General features: G+C 21.0%; 1 protein-coding gene across 2 annotated transcripts in view; it reads right to left on the bottom strand.

Moving 5' to 3' along the window:
• Positions 1-5,774: 5,774 nt before the first annotated feature.
• LOC122505015 (sperm motility kinase) overlaps positions 5,775-20,050 on the bottom strand; it is a 34,498-nt gene continuing 20,222 nt past the window's right edge. Inside the window, exons 6-9 of one of the 2 annotated variants that reach the window (XM_043616421.1) lie at positions 17,747-18,506; positions 13,732-14,146; positions 9,612-9,814; positions 5,775-5,907 (exon numbers count right to left, since the gene is read on the bottom strand). In XM_043616421.1, the coding sequence (XP_043472356.1) occupies positions 9,632-9,814; positions 13,732-14,146; positions 17,747-18,506 (1,358 nt within the window). In that variant the 3' untranslated portion in view covers positions 5,775-5,907; positions 9,612-9,631. Of the gene's footprint in view, positions 5,908-9,340; positions 9,815-13,731; positions 14,147-17,746; positions 18,507-20,050 lie in introns of those variants that run through there. The other variant, XM_043616420.1, reaches the window with a different exon arrangement.

Here is a 20,050-nt window from a genome sequence, read left to right as displayed (position 1 = left end):
CGTGGCCCCGACCAGGACCAGGCCGGGCTTGCCCAAGGATCTACAAACAGCGCACAATGGGATTTTTTTAAAAATTTACTTTTCAAAACTGTCTACAGCCTACAATTTTTAACCAGTTTCAGTATTCTTTATTTTAAATTAAAGGCGAATAAATTCTTAAGACATCCCTCAAGGCCAATTTTTTAGTTCTTAATTGTTTATAATTTTTATTTTCAATCAAAGTTAACAAATTAATACAATTTTTCAAAAAAGGAGGCTTATTTTCTTATTCCGTTGCTGCATATGATCTGAATCAGTTCAAATTAATACAATATGACCACCGAGATCTCTGACCACCACATCACAATCAATAAAATAGAAATCAATTTATATCAATTGTTATAAACAATATTAATTAACAAATAGTTAACTTTGATTTCTCTCCACTAAAAAATGTTTTTTTTTCACCTTTTCTTTTTAATTTAAGTTCATTTAAAGAATATTTGTCCTTTTTGATTATTAAATAAGTTATTTAAATTGTTATAAACAATATTAAATAACAAATAATTATGTAACTTATGTTCCTGTCCACAAAAAAAATTTTTTTTCACGTCTACTTTTTAATTTAAGTTAATTTTAAAAATATGTGTCCTTTTTGTTTAAAAAATAACTTATTTAAATTGTTACAAATAATATTAATTAACAAATAGTTCATTTTTGTTCCTTTCCACAAAAAATTTTTTTTTCACGTTTACTTTTTTATTTAGATAATGTTAAAAGACCACGGATATATAATATTAAATATTTAAATATAAGTTATATTATAAGCAAAAATTTAAATGAACCTAAGTAAAAAAGAAAATTTGTAACAAAAATTTTTTGTTGGACAGGATCATAAGTTAACTATTTGTTAATTAATATTGTTTATAACAATTTAAATAAGTTATTTTTTAATCATAAAGGAAAAATATTATACAAATAAACTAAAATTAAAAAGAAAATGTGAAAAAAAATTTTTTTATTGGAGAGGAATCAAAGTTAACTATTTGTTAATTAATGTTGTTTATAATAATTGAAATATATTACTTTATGGATTTTTAATTGTCTGCTGGTAATATTGGATTAATTTGAACTGATTTAGAGCATGTGCAGTAACGGAATAAGAAAATAAACGTCCGTTTTTAAAAAATTGTGTTAATTTGTTAACTTTGATTGAAATTTGAAAATAAAAATTTTAAACAATTAAAAACTCAAAAATTGGCATCGAGGGATGTCTTAAGAATTTATTCTCCTTTAATTTAAAACAATAGGACAAACGCACCAATTGTCGAGGGTGAACCATTTGTCGATGTTATCATGAAGATAACCAAAAATATTGCCTAAAATGTTTAATTTATTTGTGGTTATAATATTAACATATTATTTTTGACATTTATAACTCTTAAAAACTCTTATTTATTTTTCACCCTTAAATTGAAATTCCATGTTTAAGGCAAAAAAATAAATTACTATTAATTAATAATTTTTAGTATTATTGTGAATTATTAATAATAAAAAATTTTTTATTATTTTAAAAAATAGTTAAATTATAAATAATAGAGAATAAATAATTAAATTAATAATTTTTACCATATTTTTATGATAAACATATTAATTTATATATATATATATATATATATATATATATATATATATATATATATATATATATATATATAACATACATTTTTAATAATTTTTCTATAAATAAATATGATACAGTCAATTTATTATGATAACACTGTATATAACGGTCCCATGATTCAAAAGGAAGTTTAAGCGAGGTCGCTTCCAAGCTTGCGTGGCTATGCGGTATGTCTATTCGACTTGCGTCCTCGAGGTCTAGGGTTCGATCCCCCGTGCGTGCGATATTTTTCCGTCTTAGTTTTAAGTGTTTTGTGTATAATTCTTAATAATGTTACATAAAGTATAGGTTTAAATAATTATTAACAATAATAATAATAATAAATTAGGCATTAATTTAAATAAGGATAGTCTGTCTAAATTAATGAAAGAAAATAAGAAAAATATTTTTTTTAAAACTTAGTTCAATAAAAGCAATTGTAATAATTATTTACATTTTTAATGACACTCATAAAATTTTATTTACTACAAAAATATTAATAATAATTATTAATATTGAAGTAAATACTCCCCATGCTTTAATAATCAAATAACGAGCTTTAATATAATAAAATGCAGTCAGTATTAGATTTCTACCTAGGTAGCGAAAAGATCGGGGGAAATTCCATGGCCCCGACAGGGCGGCCAGATCGGGCAAAGTGCCATGGCCCCGGTCGGTTTTAGTGTTTCAACCAGGCCGGGGCCAGGTCGGGTTGTCAGATCGGGGCCCGGTTTGTCCCGATCTGGCCCCGACCTGGCCCCGGTCAAAATTTCTGCACGGGTATTTTAAAATAGTGTCTTGCGCTCCATTGATATGTTAAATAATTCCAAATTATAATAATCTTTCGGCGTTAATAAATTCATGGTCTATTTTTGTTACCGAAAGAACTCTCTTTCAATTTCCATCTAGAAAAGTCTCTTTCGTTAATTAAAGTTGAATTCAATTAATATTCCATAGAGCGAAGTCATCCTCTTTGAGCTAGAATATCGTTCACTTTGTAAAATTCACTTTACCTTCACATTTACTTTTAATAACGTTTACTGGAAATTTGAATAATTCATTTCCTTTTTTGTTTTTTATTCTTTTAAAGTAACGAATCATGTACAATAAAACAATTATATTGCAATTAAAACCTTTTTACAAAAATAAACAGGATTTATTTTATATTTTACAGTGAATAAAACAAAGCATAAATATAAATATTAATTAATATAATTAATAAATTTAATTATTTTCAAAAATTTTTCTAATTTCAATGATTTTCAATATCTATTATTTTAATAAAATTTCCCAAAAAGAATTCAATTATTTAAAAATTTTTCTAATAATATTGTATGCAAACATTTAATTATTTTCAAAAATAATAAAATTTTTACAGGAATTTAATTGTTTTCATAAATAATAAAATTTTTTTAAGGAATTCAATTACTATTTTCATAAAAACTAATTTAAAATTCTAAAAAATAATAATTGAATTAAAATGATGAAAATAATGTTGATGCAGTTACAATAAAAATATTCTTTTAATATAAAATAATGATTTTATCTCTCGGTCATCTTTAATTTATTATAAAACATGAAGAAATCGATCACTCCGAGTCTTCGACTCGGAGCCATCGATATCTTCATGTTTTATAAAAATACTTTTATAAGTTGTTTAATTTAAAAAAAGTTTGAATTTGAAATTTTTGAATGTCTTAATTTCGGTGGAAAATCCTGTTCCAAAAATAAGATTAAAAATAAAAATTTTGCAAATATTTTTTTTCTTTTTCTAAAACAAAATAATAATTTTGTTCAAGAAATTGTGATTCATAAACAAAAATAATGCAAAATAAATAAATTTTCTATTTCTTAATCACAATTGTTTAACAATTTTCTACTTTTATTTAGAAGTGAAGAACAAAAATCTACATAATTTCAATTTGCCAAAACATAATATTAAACAAAATTCTAGTCTTTTAATGAAAAGAAGTGAAAAAAATTCTGATGATTTCTATTTGTCATTACAACTTTGAATTAATTATAAAATAAAAATAATTATGACATTAATAATAATAAAGTACATGTTCCGGTAATCTGTTCGTAATTTGAAGTTAGTTGTTTGCTTTTTTGTTTCTTAACCTTTTTATAATTTTTCTTTTCAAATATTTTCAATTTTTAAATTAATGTATTGAAAATCATCAAATTGTTGCAAAGAATTTTATTAAAAAATTTAATAATAACAGAATTCCTTCAAATAATTTTATTATTTAGGAAAATAACTGAATTCTCGCAAAGAATTTTATTAAAATTTTAAAAAATCCTAATTAAATGCTTTTGAAAAATTTCTTTGAATTTTTTTTTAACTAATGGAGTTTTTTTTAATAATTTTAATTAAAAATTTTGAAAGCAATTGAATTTTATGAAGAAGAATTTTATTAAAATTGTATTGAAAATAGTTGAATTCTTGCGACGAATTTTACTATTTATAGAAATAATTGCATTGTTCCGAAGAATTTATTAATATTTTAGAAAATAAATAAATTTTATGTTAATGTTTGAAAATTTAAATTCTTTCCAGAAATTGTAATAAAATTCTTTTGAAAAGAATTGAATTTCTGCAAAGGATTTTACTATTTATAAAAATAATTAAAATGTTTCGAAGAATTTTTAAAAATTTTAAGAAATAATTATATTGTTATGTAGAACTTTATAGAAATATTTAAAAATAATTACATTTGTTCGAGAAATTCGATTAAAGTTGTTTCGAAAATAATTGAATTTCTTTAAAAAATTTTATTAAAATTAACTATACATTCAAAATAATTGAATTCATCACAAGAATTTTATTATTTTTTGAAAATAATTGAATTCAACACAAGAATTTTATTATTTTTTTGAAAATAATTCAATTCTTTCTAATTTTTTTTTTACGAATATATTTAAAAATTGCATTGAAAGTAATTTAATTTTTGTATAGAATTTTTTAAAAATATTTTGAAAATAACTGAATTATTTTTAGAAAATTTTAAATTCTTGCTGAAATTCAATTTTATAGAAAATTTTGAAAATAATTATATTCTTTCGTGTAATTTTATTTAAATTGATTTAAAAATTATGTAATTCCTGCAAAGAATGTTAGTATTTATAAAAATAGTTGAATTGTTTTGAAGAATTAATTAAAATTTTAGGAAATAATTGAAATTTATGGAAATATTTAAAAATACTTGAATTCATCCGAGGAATTCAATTAAAATTGTTTTGAAAATAATTGAATTCCTGCAAAGAATTTTACTTTTTTATAGAATTAATTGAATTCTGGCGAAGAATTTTACTATTTATAAAAATAATTCAATTTTTCCGAAGAATTTATTAAAATTTTAGAAAAAATTGAATTTTTTTGAAATGTGTTTAAATTTTTTTAAAAAATTAAATTCTTTTGAGGAATTTAATTAAATTTATTTTGAAAATCATGGAATTTTTGTAAAGATTTTACTATTTAAAAAAATAATGGAATTGTTTAGAAGGATTTATTAAAATTTTAGAAAATAATTGAATTCTTTCGTGAAATTTTATTAAAATTTTTTAAAATATGAATAGTAACAATTAATTTTGTACTTAATAAGTAAATATTTTAAATTTTAATTGTGAATTTTTTTTATAAATTTATATTTCAAAATAAAAAATTTAAATAATTTTTTATTATTGACGGACTTTTTGTTTTTTGAATTAGTAAATTTTACTAATAAATTAGTAGAAATGACTACTTATTAATAAAATTTACTAATTCAAGAGCAAAAATTCAATCACTATATTCAAATTCCTAAACATTTTTACTATTATAAAAAAAATAAAATATTATAAATTATTTTAAAATTATTTTAAATAATTATAAAAAAATTTTTACTATTATAAAATTTAGAGAATGAAAGTTACTCAATAAAATGAATATAAATAGTAATATTATTATTGTATATCATAAATAATTGTAATAAAATTGAAAAATTTGAATAAAATCGAAAGTATAATAATTCAAAAAAAAATTCAATGACAAATTTTTCTACTTTGTATAATATTGTAATTAAAATTATCACAGCATCTAACTAAAGTGCACTTTGCACTTTTCAGGGTTAAGTAAAAGTAAATTATGCCTCGTTCGTGATCTGTGCTTACCTCTTAATTACGTTACATATTCTGAACGTACCTAGTTGCGTTCCAATGTAATTATTTTCGTCTCGCGTGTCACATTTCTCTAGACCCCTTTTGGAATAAGTGTTTTTGCAATTCTACGACATTAAAGTAATCAACTTATTATTTTTCTTCGCTTTTTTCTCTCTCCTTTACTTTCATCGCCACGCATAAAAAGGTTTATCAGCGACTAATAATTCATTTTCATGATAATTATTAATTACGTTCCTTTATATACGTGTATATAGCATCAGAAATTGACATTATAGACTAATTAGAAAAAAAATTACTTTTACTCAAAGCAACAAATTATTTTTTATGAATTAATTAATAATAATAACTTTTGTAAATAATTAATTAATTTTGAATATAAAGCTATAAATTCTTGAATTAATCTTGAATTAATTAATTATAAATAATTATTTATGAATTGAAATTGAAATTTACAAGGTTTGCTATAATGAAGAAATAAATACTGCGAATTTTATAATTTAGTATTTTTTTATTTATGAATTCTGCTTTTAATAGAGTACAATATTAATTACAAATTTTTCGAGTTAATTATATATTTACAGGAGCGAAGAATAGTTTCTTAAAACTGATATACATTTGTTTGTAAATCAACAAAAAGGTAAAAATGATTTTCTCGATAGATTCTATAATTATATTTTTATAATATATATTTGATAAAAATTAATTTATGATAAGATAAAAATGTAATTTAATTATAGACAAAAGAACATTCATGTATGTAACATTATTTAAGCTATGGATTTATTTTATATAGTAAAATAACAATACTTATTGCTTTCAGAGAATTAAGTAGCCTAAAATTCTGCATAAAAATGTAACTTTTTTTCTCGAACAACATAAAGTTGTTTAGAAAAAAAAATATTTTTTTCAAAAGAAAATTTTTTTCCTAAAGAAATAATATTTTTTTTCAAAAGAAAATTTGTTTTCTTGTAGAAAAAATATTTTTTTTCGTTTTTTATAATTTTTCATACAAATAATAAGAATTTGCAACTATATTATATGCTAACATGTAACAAACTAAGGTATAATACAACAAAATTTTATAGTACATAATATTTTAATTATAAACATCTTTCATATAAATTTTACAAGTAATACTCTGGGTTTATAATTTTTTTTTCATAAACAAAATTCTTAGGGAAAAATTATAATTTTTATTAATACGGTTCAGAATTTGGTACTTTCAATTTTTGTAAATTAAGTACAAGTAGTAAAAGTAATTTCTAGTCAGACGGTATTTAAACTCTTGAAAATTAAGAAGTAAAAATGATTTTTATTCAAACATTAATGTAAATTTTTATAAGTTTCCAACAAGTGGTAAAAGAAACTTTTAGTAGGACACAACAGCTTATCATCTTCTGAATTCCAAGCTAGTAGAAAAAGTAATTTTTAGTCTGTCAATACGGTAATTAATTTTTTTAGTAGTAAAAGTAATTTTTAGTCAGACAATACGGCAATGAAGTTTTTAGTAGTAAAAGTAATTTTTATTCAGACAATACGGTAATTAATTTTTAGTAGTAAAAGTAATTTTTAGTCAGACAATACGGCAATGAAGTTTTTAGTAGTAAAAGTAATTTTTATTCAGACAATACGGTAATTAATTTTTAGTAGTAAAAGTAATTTTTAGTCAGACAATACGGTAATGAATTTTTTTTTTAGTAGTAAAATTAATTTTCAGTAAGACAAAATAGTACAACTTTTCGTTAATTTCGTTTGAGTAGTAAAGGTAAATTTAAAGTCAGACAGTGCAATTTTAAATTCTGTTACATTTTGTACAAGTAGTAAAAGTAATTTTTAGTTAGACAAAATAGTTCAAAATCTTGTAAATTAGATACAAGTAGTAAAGGCACTTTTTAGTCATGCAAACTAATTGTGATTGTTGTAAATTCGAAACTAGTAGTAACAGTAATTTTTAGTCAGACAATGCAGTAATGGATTCTCTTTAGTAGTAAAATTAATTTTAAAAGTTTTTCTTTTCGTTCGAGTAGTAAAGGTAAATTTAATGTCAGACCGTTCATCTTTATTTTTTTTTACATTTATTACTAGTAGTAAAAGTAATTTTTTAGACAAAATAGTTCAAATTTTTTGTAAATTAGGAATTAGTTACAAGTAGTAAAGGCACTTTTTAGTCAGACAAAATAATTGAAATTGTTGCAAATTCGGAGCCAGTGGTAAAATTTATTTTTAGTCAGACAATACTGTTTTATAATACCAGTAGTACTACTAGTACATTTGATATTAGTAGTAATTTTAAGTGCGTAATAAAATTTTCTGGTAAAGTTGGTACTAGTAGTGGAAGTAGTTTTTAGTCAGACAATAAAGTTTTAAAAAGCAGTAATATATTACTAGTAGTAAAAGTGGTTTTTAGTCAGACAATAAAGTTTTAAAAAGCAGTAATATTTTACTAGTTGTAAAAGTAGTTTTTAGTCAGACAATAAAGTTTTAAAGTCTGTTGCATTTTCTACTAGTAGTAAGAGTAATGTTTAGTCAGACACTGCGCTTATGAATTCTGTTATTTTTTGAACCAGTAGTGAAAGTGAACTTTAGTCAGACTAGTTCAAATGCTTTAGAATTTTTTTAAAAGTAGTAAGGTCAATTTTAAGCCGGTCAAAATAATTACAATTACTGTGAATTCAAAACTAGTAGTAAAAATAATTTTTAGTCAGACAACGCAGTATCAAATTGTACTATATTTGGTGCTAGTAGTAAAAGTAATTATTAGTCAGACAGAATGTAGCAAATTTTAGAAAATCTGTTGTAAGTAGTAATGGTAATGGTAAAAAAATAGTAGTAATATTAAAAGATTTTTTTTCAAGCACATTATTTTTTATTTTCTATATTATAAAATATTCTTTACATGAATGAAAAAACTTGTCTGACACAGACAACTTTTTCTACTTATACAGTGAATTCATGTTCACTTGAATTTTTTTTCTACTTAATTTTGCAAAAGACGAGAAAAATTTGTCCCACCTAAATATTAAATTTTAATATTCTTCACTGAATTATTTGTGCAACGCTCATCATTTTCTCCCTTCTTATCCACCAAAAAAAAGTTTCGTTTTCATCAATTCATAAATAAAAGTCCATAAATTTCATTTTATTCTCATAAATATTATATTTTATTAATAAAAAATTAATTGAACCCGAGTACGAAAACTAATTTTTAAAATTAATTTTCTCAGTCAAGGAAAATTTTCATTTTTATTATAAATTAGAATCCACTTTTACATTTTTTTTCATTCTTTCATGTTTGAATCCATTTATAAATTATAATTACGCACACATTATTGAGTAGAAAATTATAAATTAATTTCAAAATTACTAGAAATATATATATATATGTATTATTAAAGAATTTGTCGTAAAATTTTCATAGACTTCAAAAAATTCCCATAACTATATGGAAAAATTTTTATAACCATAAAAAAATGACTTTTAATATAGAGAAAAATCAAAAAAATTTACTAATAATAATAGAAAGAAAATTAGCGACTATATACGAAAAAATTCCCCATAACTATTCAAAAATTTTTACATTAATCAAAAAATTTACTAAGAATAATAGAAAAATAAGTTAAACTAGACGACAAATTTCCATAAACTATATATTGAAAAATTAACTAATAACTAGAGAAAAGAAATTAAAAGTTGCGACGAAAAAAAAACGAACAAAAAATAAAAAATAATTTCACTCGTACGATAATAGTATACATAAGAATAGAAAGTTTACAAAAAAAAAAATTTCTCATCTTGTGAAATTTCTTACCCATAAATCACTTGAATTATTCAATTACTAACAGATCTGCTTCCACTGCCACTATTTGAACCTCCACCTCTTTTGATATCTGATTTTGCAATAGCGCCATGCGCAATTCCATAATGTTCATAAGCGTCTTTTCCGTAAGTTACATTCGACTTTTCACGATTCAAACTTCTTTCATGAATATTGGGCTTTATTGCCTTGGGTGTCTGAAAAAGGGAAAAAAAATATTTAATAAAACTCCTTTCTACTGGAATACAAAATAAACCAGGAGTTACATTTAGAATGTAGTAATATTTACAATACTGTCAAAGTAATATAATCATTTTACTCAGAGGGGAAGGAAAAAATATTTGTAAATGACAATAATTTTTTATAACTAAAATTTTTTGCAAAAAAAAAACATTTTATAGAAATTACATTATTTGTAAACATCATTTTTTCTAGGTAACCTTTTTGTATTTTTATACATTTTTTTGCTTATAAATAATAGTTTTTTATAAATAACTTTTTTTACAAATAACTTTCTATTGTAAATAAAATTTTGTGTAAATATTAAATAAGTTTATTTACAAATTTCAATAACAATTGTTATACAAGTACTTTCCTTTATAAAAAATATTATTTGACAATAAACTTTTGAAAAAAAATAATTTTTTTGGTAAATAATTTTTTTATGATTAACTTTTTTTGTAAATAACATTTTTCTAAATAATTCTTTTTTATAAAATTACTCTCCTTATATAATAATTTTTTTTTTGTATGAATATTTTTCTTAAAAATAATTTTTCTAATAGAAACTTCTTTATAATGAATAACATTTTTTTATGCATAACATTTTATGAAAATAACTCTTTTCTATAAACTACAATTCTAATAAATAATTGTATTACAAGTATTTATTTATTTAATATTTTTTAGTATCTTTTGTTTAAATAATATTATATCTAACTAAATTTGTAAAAAAAAATTAATTATCTTGTAAATATTTTTTTTGTCTGTACCTACTTTTTTTTAAAAAACATTTTTTTTTATTATTTTTTTATCAAATGACTTTCCTTATAAGTGCGGCTCTTTTGTAAATAACTTTTTAGCGTAACAAATTTTCCTATAAATAATTTTACTAAAAAAAAATTTTTTTATAAGTAACATTTTTTGTAAATAATTTTTTTCATTAAATAATTTTTCTTATAAATTATTTCTCTCCTATACATTATTTTTCTTATAAATTATTTCTCCTATAAATTATTTCTCTTGTAAATTATTTCTCCTATAAATTATTTTTCTTATAAATTATTTTTCTTATAAATTATTTTTTCGTTAAGAACTTTTTTGTTATTAACATTTTATCCTTAAATAATTTTTTTTCTTTATAAAATTACTTTCCTTATAAAAATAAGGTTTTATTAATAACTTTTTTGGTATAACTTTTTTATATAAAAAATTTTCTTATAAATTTAATTTTTTTTATATAAATTTAAATAAACAAATAATAAAGATTTTTAGTATTTAATTCTTTCGATACAAATAATTTCCTTTTATGAACAGAAGCGCAATTTTTTAGAAATAAAAAGAAATGGGAAAAAATCGTTTTTCCTCTGTGTTCTGTGTTTCTTTTTCTCTGGGAGATAATTTTCGTTGTCTGATTTTAATTTCCTAATAGTTTCTTTTTTTCTTTTTCTTTCTTTTTTTTGTAGCCTCTCCACACTAGACGTTAAACAAACACCTTCATTGCGTCGAGTGTTTGGTACTTCTAATAGAATTTTTCATTATTTTATTTCTCTCCCGTTCATGGAGCGTAATTTAAAGCAACGCTTTTCTGGCTCAAAACTTATACGCGCGCGCATTGCAACAGGTGTAGTCGAGTGAAAAACGCTATTACTTTAACAGCAAGAGGGGCTAAATTGGATCGCTTTTTTACAATTTTCATGAAATACATAATTCTGTAGTCGGACTTATCACGACTTGTATTTGAAAATTGCAATAAAAAAAAAGAAAGAAACAGACAAAACAAAATGAAAAAAACTGCAATGGTGTTTATAAGCTTCTATTCTCCACACTCTAAAGTGTAAATAAAAGTGAAAATAAATATTGTGGGAAGGACTTTTTCGGTAGTAAGAAAATTCTCAAATAGAAGAGGAGCTTTTTAACTTTCATTTTTGAAAAATAAAATAAAATTTAAAAAAAAACTTAAATGGAGCAAAATAAAAATTAAGTTTTAAAATGAAAAAGAGGTCAATTTATTATATTTCCAATTAATTATTTAATTTATAGTAAAATAATTAATTTTATTAATTTTTAAATATCAAATTAATTAATTTAATCAATTCGCACAAGAAATTTTTTTCACATAGCCCCTTTCGTGTTTTTTCTAATTTAAATTTCGCGCCATTGTAACTCTATGCGTTGCCGTCCAGATGGCATGAAATCTCTCTCATAAACGAGATTCACTAATGTTCAATTTTAGTTGTTTATGCTATAAAAATTTTTTTACATTTAAATAAAAATATTAATAAAAATATTAATAAAAATATTAATAAATATAAATACAAATAAAAATGAAAATATTTATAAATACAAATACAAATAAAAATTTAAATTAAAAAGTCGGAAAAAGAAATAAAATAGAAAATAAAAATATAAAGCAAAAGGTAAATAAAAATAATAAAATTATTTTAATCATATGATTAACTAACTAGCAAAACTGCAAGCGCGCATGAAATTTTCTTTGCCGTTGTTACTTTAAAAGATTTGCTTTTTGAAATTCAATCAAAATTCTTCATTCCTTAAAAAATATTATTTTTCTAATAGTTTTTCTTTAAATTTAATTATTGAAAATATTTCTAACAGCAACTTAAATATTTTTCATTAAATAATTGAACAATGCTGGTAATAAGCTTATTCTAACTTTTTTAAAATTTTATTTTATTCAATTTTAAATTTATTTATTTATTTTCCAAATTTTCAATTAGAATTCTCTAAAAATACGATTATATTTTAAAAGGAAACAAATAAAATCCATTAAAATATTAAATTTATTTCAATGAATTTTGACATAAATTTCAATTGTTTCAATTTCTTTACATTATTTTCGAAAATATAATTATTTTAAAAAATTTTAATTATATTTTTTCAAGAAACAAATTTTCTCGGAATTTCTAAATTATTCAAAACTTCAATACTTTTTGTTAAATAAAAAATTAAAAACTTATTCTTTGTTATTTTTCCAAAGAAATTAAAATTTCAAATAATTTCAATGAAAAACCTGATGAAATTTAATTATTTCTAAAAATTGAAAATGTACTTCTTTTAAAATTCAATTATATTTTTTTAGAATTTTTGAATAAAATTATTAAAAAACTTTAAAGAATTTTAACTGAATTTTGTTTAATTTTTTTCCAAAATACAATTATATTATTTATAGATAATTTTTAAAGTTGGAAAAAATAAAATTCTTTAAAATATCAAATTTTACAAAATTTCCAATTTATTGTTTTAATTTTTTAAAATTATTTTTAAGAATTCAAGTATATTTTCAAAAAATTTAAATTTCTATTATTCAAAAATCTTATTTTTTTAAGAATTTCCATATTAAATCTTTCAAATTTCAATCTTATTTGTAAAATAATTATTTAAATAATTTAAATACTTATTTATATTATTTATAAAAAAAATTATAAACACAAATTTCATAAAATTCAATTACTTGTTGAATTTTTAAATAAAAAATTATTCCAAAATAATTCATAAAAAATATTTTTTTTCTCAATATTTTTTCAAAAATTAAATTATTCAAAAAATTCAATTTTAAATCTGTAAAATTTAATTATTGTTAAAATTAGAAAGATTTTGAAATAAATAAAATCTTTTTAATACTGAAGAATAAAATTCAGAATTTTCTTATGAATTCTTGAAATTGAATATTATTCCGCAGTCAAGTATATTTGACAAACTTCTCTGACTTTTTCCTGACTTCCCTGAATAAATTTAGAAAAATAGTGATTTTGTGTAGAATTCTTTTGAATAATTAAATTTTTTAATGTTAATAATAATAATAAAATTAGCCATTTGATTAATTAAAAAATTAATAAATTATTTTTTCAACAGCTGTAAAATAAATGTTCACCTGATTTAAATGTTGCATGGCACTGAAACTCTGCATGACGAGTTGCGATGTCGCTGTCATTGCATTATGCTGCGTTGTGTTTGATGATTTTCTTTGGGACGATTGTAATTTTCCATTTGATTTTTGTTCAGCGGCAATTTGAAGAATTTGTGCGGAACGTGTCCGTCTCGCTGGCAATGATTCGATTCGACTTCCATCGAGATGGGAAATCGGCGCCGGAAATGGAGTTGTTTGCGACCGATGCTTTCTGACTGGCGCCTGAGGACTTGTTGGCACAGGATGCTCAATAATCGCATCTTCAACAGCCGGTGCCGAAATCGACGACTCTAAACTTGGACCACGTATTGAGCCGGAAGCCTCGCTCGAAGTTCCGCTTCGTTCATGACTGACCACTGCTTCATTAAGTTGAGAATGACTGGAAATTAGAATTTTCAAAATTTTACCATGAATAAAATCAAATTTTGTTTTTATTTTTATAAATTTCAATTTACATCTATTTTTGTTTCTAAAGCTTTGTAAAAAATTTTAATTCAACAAATAATATTAGTTTTATTTTTTACTTAGTTACTTATTAGTTTTGGAAAATTTGAATTTCCCGCCATTGTAAATCTGTAAGTTTCCGTCTAGAGGGCATAAAAGTTCTCTCACAAACGCGATTCAACTTTTTTTAATTTTAATTATTTATGTAATAAAAAATAAATAAAACTGTATATACAATTAGAAATAAAAATATAAATAAAAATAATTGTTATTAAGATATGAATAAGATATTAAATGAACATATAAATGAAAATAGCAAATAAAAAATTAAAAATATAATTGAAAATAAATGAAAATATAAATGAAAATAGCAAATAAAAAATTAAAAACATAATTGAAAATAAATTCGAAAATATAAATGAAATATTAAATAAAGATACAAATGAAAATAATAAATGAACTTATAAATAAAATAATATATAAAAATATAAATAAAGAAAATAAATAATAAAATAATATTGTTAATAGTTAATAATAAGTTGAATACTATAAGTGTTATAGTAGTTATTGATGTTTCATTTCCAGATAATTTTTTGTTTACTTCGTTTACTTTTTGTTTTCCCATTGTTTTTTACTGTCATTTCCTCTTCTATTTCTTTATTAAAAACAATTTTTATTATTGAAAACTTGTGTCAATATTGTCAATATTTAAATATCAGCCTTTTGCCAATATTCGCGATAAAAGTTAGTTCAATATTTTTCCAATCGTCAGTCCAGTTAATTTCATAATATAATAAAGTCTTTTGAATGAAAGTCGAGACGAGAAAAAACGAAAAAATAAGGAATTATAAAATTAAATAAAAAAAATTATATACCTAGTTGAGAAATTAAATATAACATTAAAAATTTAACAAATTAGATCAAAATAAATAAATTAAGTTAACTTAATTATTAATTAAACAAATTAAATAATAATAAATCTAATTACCTTAATTTATTTTTATTCAATTTTGATCAATTTATAATTTATCTAAATTTTCAATTATAATTTAAATTAAATTTTAGTTCACTAAATTAGGTATTTGCAATAAATTTGATTTAATTTTATTTTTTTAATTTATTAGTAAATTAAAATTAAATTAATAGGAATTAAATATTAATTTAAAAATTTGGTCAATGAAGTTAGAGTCAACACTCAACGTCGAAAAATGTTTTTTTTCGCAAAATTTTTAAAATATTAAGTTTCTAAAATGTCCTAAACTTATTTTTCAATTTTGAATTGAATGAGAAGAATAAAATTAGTGGCATTCAATTATTTCCAAAAATTTCAGTTCAATTCATAGTAAGAATTGAATTATTTTTATAAATAATGAAATTCTTCGCAGGATTTCAATTCTTTTCATAAATAAAAAAATCTTATAAAAAATTCAATTATTTTCAACTTCTTTTTAAAATTCGTCAAAAAAATTCAATTATTTTTAAAAACAATAAAATTCTTCGCAGAATTTCAATTATTTTCAATACAATTTAAACAAAATTTCTTGAAGTTGAAATGAATTCAATTATTTTCAAATGCAACAATTTTTGCAGGAATTCAATTATTTTTATTACAATTTCAATAAAAATTCTTGAATTAATTCAATTATGTTGCACATTTAAAAAAAAATCCTTCGCAAAAATTCAATCATCTTCATAAATAAAAAATTCTTATCAAAAATTCAATTATTTTCAAATTTTTAAAAATAAATTCTTGGCAAAAGTTTAATTATTTCCAAAAATTTTAGTAAAATTGATAGTTATATTTTCAATTATTTTTATAAATAATAAAATTCTTCTCAGGATTTCAATTATTTTTAATGCAATTTAAACAAAATTTCTTGAAGTTGAAATGAATTTAATTATTTTCTAATGCAACATTTTTTGCAGGAATTCAGTTAGTCTCATTACAATTTCAACAAAAATTCTTGAATTAATTCAATTATGTTTCACATTTAAAAAAAAATTCTTCGCAAAAATTCAATTATCTTCATAAATAAAAAATTCTTAGCAAGAAGATTTTCAATTTTTTTTTTAAATTCGTCTCACGAATTTAATTATTTCTACAAATTTTATTAAAATTCATTGTATGTAATAAATTAATAATTGAATCATTTTTATAAATAATAAGATTCTTCGCAGGATTTCAATTATTTTCATAAATAAAAATTCTTAGCAAAAGTTCAATTATTTCCAAAAATTTTAGTAAAATTGATAGTAATAATTTCAATTATTTTTAACAATAGTAAATTTCTTCGCAGGATTTCAATATTATTTTCATAAATAAAAATTTCTTAGCAAAAATTCAATTACTTTCAATTCTTTTTTAAATTTGTCCCAAGAATTCAAATGTTTCCAAACATTTTATTCAATTTGATAGTAAGAATTCAATTATTTTTAAAAATAATACTCAGGATTTCAATTATTTCCAATGCAAATTTAAAAAAATTCACCATAAAAATTCAATTATTTAAATAAATGATAATATTCTCCGCAGGAATTCAATTATGTTTAATCAAATTTTAATCAAATTTCTCAAAAAAATTCAATTTTTTACTATTAATATAATGATTTTCACAAAAATTTAATTATTTTCAAAAATTTTAGTAAATATTTCTCTAAAGGATTCAATTACTTTTCAAAATTATGATAACATTTTTTAAAGGAGTTCAATTCTTTTAATTCTTAAATTCCTCTAAAAATTCAAGTATTTTCAAAAATTTTAGTAAAATTCATAGTAGAAATTTAATTATTTTTAATAAATTTAATAAATTTCTAGGCCGAATTCAATTATTTAACAAAATTATTAATTTTTAAAATTAAATTAAAGAAAATAAAATAAAAATTCACTTTAAGAAAATAATATTAACTTATTTTTATTTTCGAAATTCGAATTAAATGAGAGGAATGAAATTAGTGTCATTTTTATCTCTGAAAACCCCAAAAAATTATTTTCAATGGTTAGCGTCGACGCTAACTTTAGTGCCATTAATTAAATATTAATTTAAATTTAATTAACCCTTATAGGACGAAATTTCTTTTTTAAATCTTGAATTTTGATTTTTAAACAAGCTTTTTAGGGAAAATCATTAAGGTTTTTTATTCGATGACTAATGTTTGGAATAGAAAATTTTCTGGATTGGATAAAAATTATTGTTTCAATATTTAGTTTTAAAGCTCAAAAAATTATGCAACCAGTTAACAAAAAAATTTTCATGTTGCCGGAAAGCAACACAGCGGGCTTCAAACGGTTAATTAAAAATTAGTAAATTTAAATTTAGTAAATTAAAAAATTAATTAAATTTAGTAAATTAAAAAATTAATTAAATTAGTAAATTAAAACTAATTAAAAATTAGTTTAGTTAATTATAAGAATTCAATTACAATTTTAATTTAATTTTCTGAATTTATAATTTTTTAATTAAATTTATCTGATAAATTATGAATTAAAAAATGAAGAATATAATGTAGAGATAAATAAAAAAAATGCGAAACAAACCTAATTGTTTCCTTATCGCTGCTACTCGATGAGTCTGTAGCGATTTTCCTCAATTGCTCATTATTAAATGGATAAACTTTGACATTAGAGATAGTTAACTCATTGAACTCGGAGTTGGATTTATTTATCAAAGACTGACTTCCGGCGATTCTTGTATCAACATTCGAATCGACCCCATTCCCTTGAAAGGCCAATGTGGGATCTCCATTGGGAAAACTTGCAAATTTCGCAACAATTCTCCTCTCCTCAGCAACTTGCGGTGCAAACGGAATTTTCCTCTCAACTGGTTTCGATAATGAAATTAGTGAATTATTTTTATTTAACAATTCATTTCTATTGATACTGGTCATTTTTTTTCTATTTATTTCATTGACATTTTTTCTTGAACTATCATTATTAATTATTTTTGGCATTCTTTTTGTTGTTGTTGTTGTTGTTGTTGTTGTCTTCTTCTTTGTTGTATCGACACTTAAACGTCTCTCTGGAAAATGTCTTCCTTTCATATTTTGTTGTTCATTTTTTTCAATTTCATCGTCAACAATTTCCTCATCGAAATCTTCATTCTCAGATTCCTCCTCATTCTCCTCGACTATTGCACTTGATTGAATCCACTCACGAATTCTGTCCTTCTTCTTTGAACGATCGACAGTCGTTTCAATTCCATAACGCGTGAGTGTATAAAGAAGTTGATTTTTTTCCTCGAGAGAACTGTGAAAACTGTACATCGAGGGACATAATTCGTCCCTTTCGTCTGCGCCACCTGCGAGAGAAAATTGTTCTTTTTAGTTTTTTATTTTGCCTTTTCTTTTTTTCCTCTTTTTTCTTTTTTTTTTTTTGCTTCTTTTGCACTGAAATTATAAACGCGCGTGTTCATTTGGTTATTGGACTTTGGTGAAATATAAAGTTTCTCATTTTCTAAAATTGAAATCATGCCAAAACTGTGAGGGTAATAATTTTCTTGATTAAAACATAAATTGCGAAAAATAGAACAAAATTTTATTACAAATTGAAAAGTGCAAATTCATTATTTCTATATAAGAAATTTGTTATTATTTCCAATACAATTTAAAGAAAATTTCTTAAAATAATTCAATTATTTTTAACAATTTTCTAAAAAAAAATTCTTCGCAAAAATTCAATTACTATTTCATAAATAAAAAATTCTTGGCAATAATTCAATTATTTTCAATAATATGTGAAACAACTTTCTTCAAAGAATTCATATATTTTCATAAACAATATTTTCTGCAAGAATTCAATTATTTTCTACCATTTAAAAAAACATTCTTCGCAAAAATTTAATTATTTTTTTAATTTGTCCCAATAATTTAATTATTTTCAATCATTTTTTGTGAAATTCATAGTAAGAATTGAATTATTTTTATAAATAATAAAATTCATAGCAGGTTTTCAATTATTTTCAATACAAACTAAAAAAAAATCTTGGTAAAAATTTAATTATTTTTATAAATAAAAAAACTTTAGCAAAAATTCAGTAATTTTCAATTTCTTTTTTTTAAATAAGTCGCAAGAATTCAATTATTTACAAAAATTTTAGTAAAACAAATAGTAAGAATTTCAATTATTTTTATAAATAATAAACTTCTTCGCAGGATTTCATTTAATTTTAAAACGATTGAAAAAAATTCATTATAAAAATTCAATTATTTTTGTAAATAAAAAATTCTTAGCAAAAATTCAATTATTTTCAAATTTTTTTCAAATTCGTGCAAAGAATTCAATTATATTTATTTACAAAAATTTTAGTAAAATTGATAGAAAAAAATTTCAATTATTTTCATAAGTAATAAAATTCTTCGCAGTATTTCAATTAATTTCAATACAATTTCAACAAAGTTTCTTGAAAGAATTCAATGAATTTCAAATACAATATTTTTTACAGGAATTCAATTATTTTCATTAAAATTTCAACCAAAATTCTTGAATTAATTCAATTATGTTTCACAATTTAAAAATAATTCTTTACAAAAATTCAATTATTCTTAAAAATAAAAAATTCTTATCAAAAATTCAATTATTTTCAAATTTAAAAAAAAAATTCGTCAAAAAAATTCAATTATTTTCAAAAATTTTAGTAAAATTGATAGTAATAATTTCAATTATTTTTATAAATTATAATATTCTTCGCAGGAATTCAATTATTTTAAATACAATTTTAATAAAATTTCTAAAAAAAATTAAATTTTTTACAGATAATAAAATGTTTCTCACATAAATTTAATGATTTTTAAAAAATGTTAATAAAATTCTTCGAAACAGATGAATTATTTTCAAAAATTTTAA

This window comes from Leptopilina heterotoma, unplaced genomic scaffold (genome assembly GCF_015476425.1).
Source record: "Leptopilina heterotoma isolate Lh14 unplaced genomic scaffold, ASM1547642v1 Lhet_33, whole genome shotgun sequence".
Lineage (NCBI taxonomy): Eukaryota > Metazoa > Arthropoda > Insecta > Hymenoptera > Figitidae > Leptopilina > Leptopilina heterotoma.
This window is presented reverse-complemented; position numbering and strand designations above follow the sequence as displayed.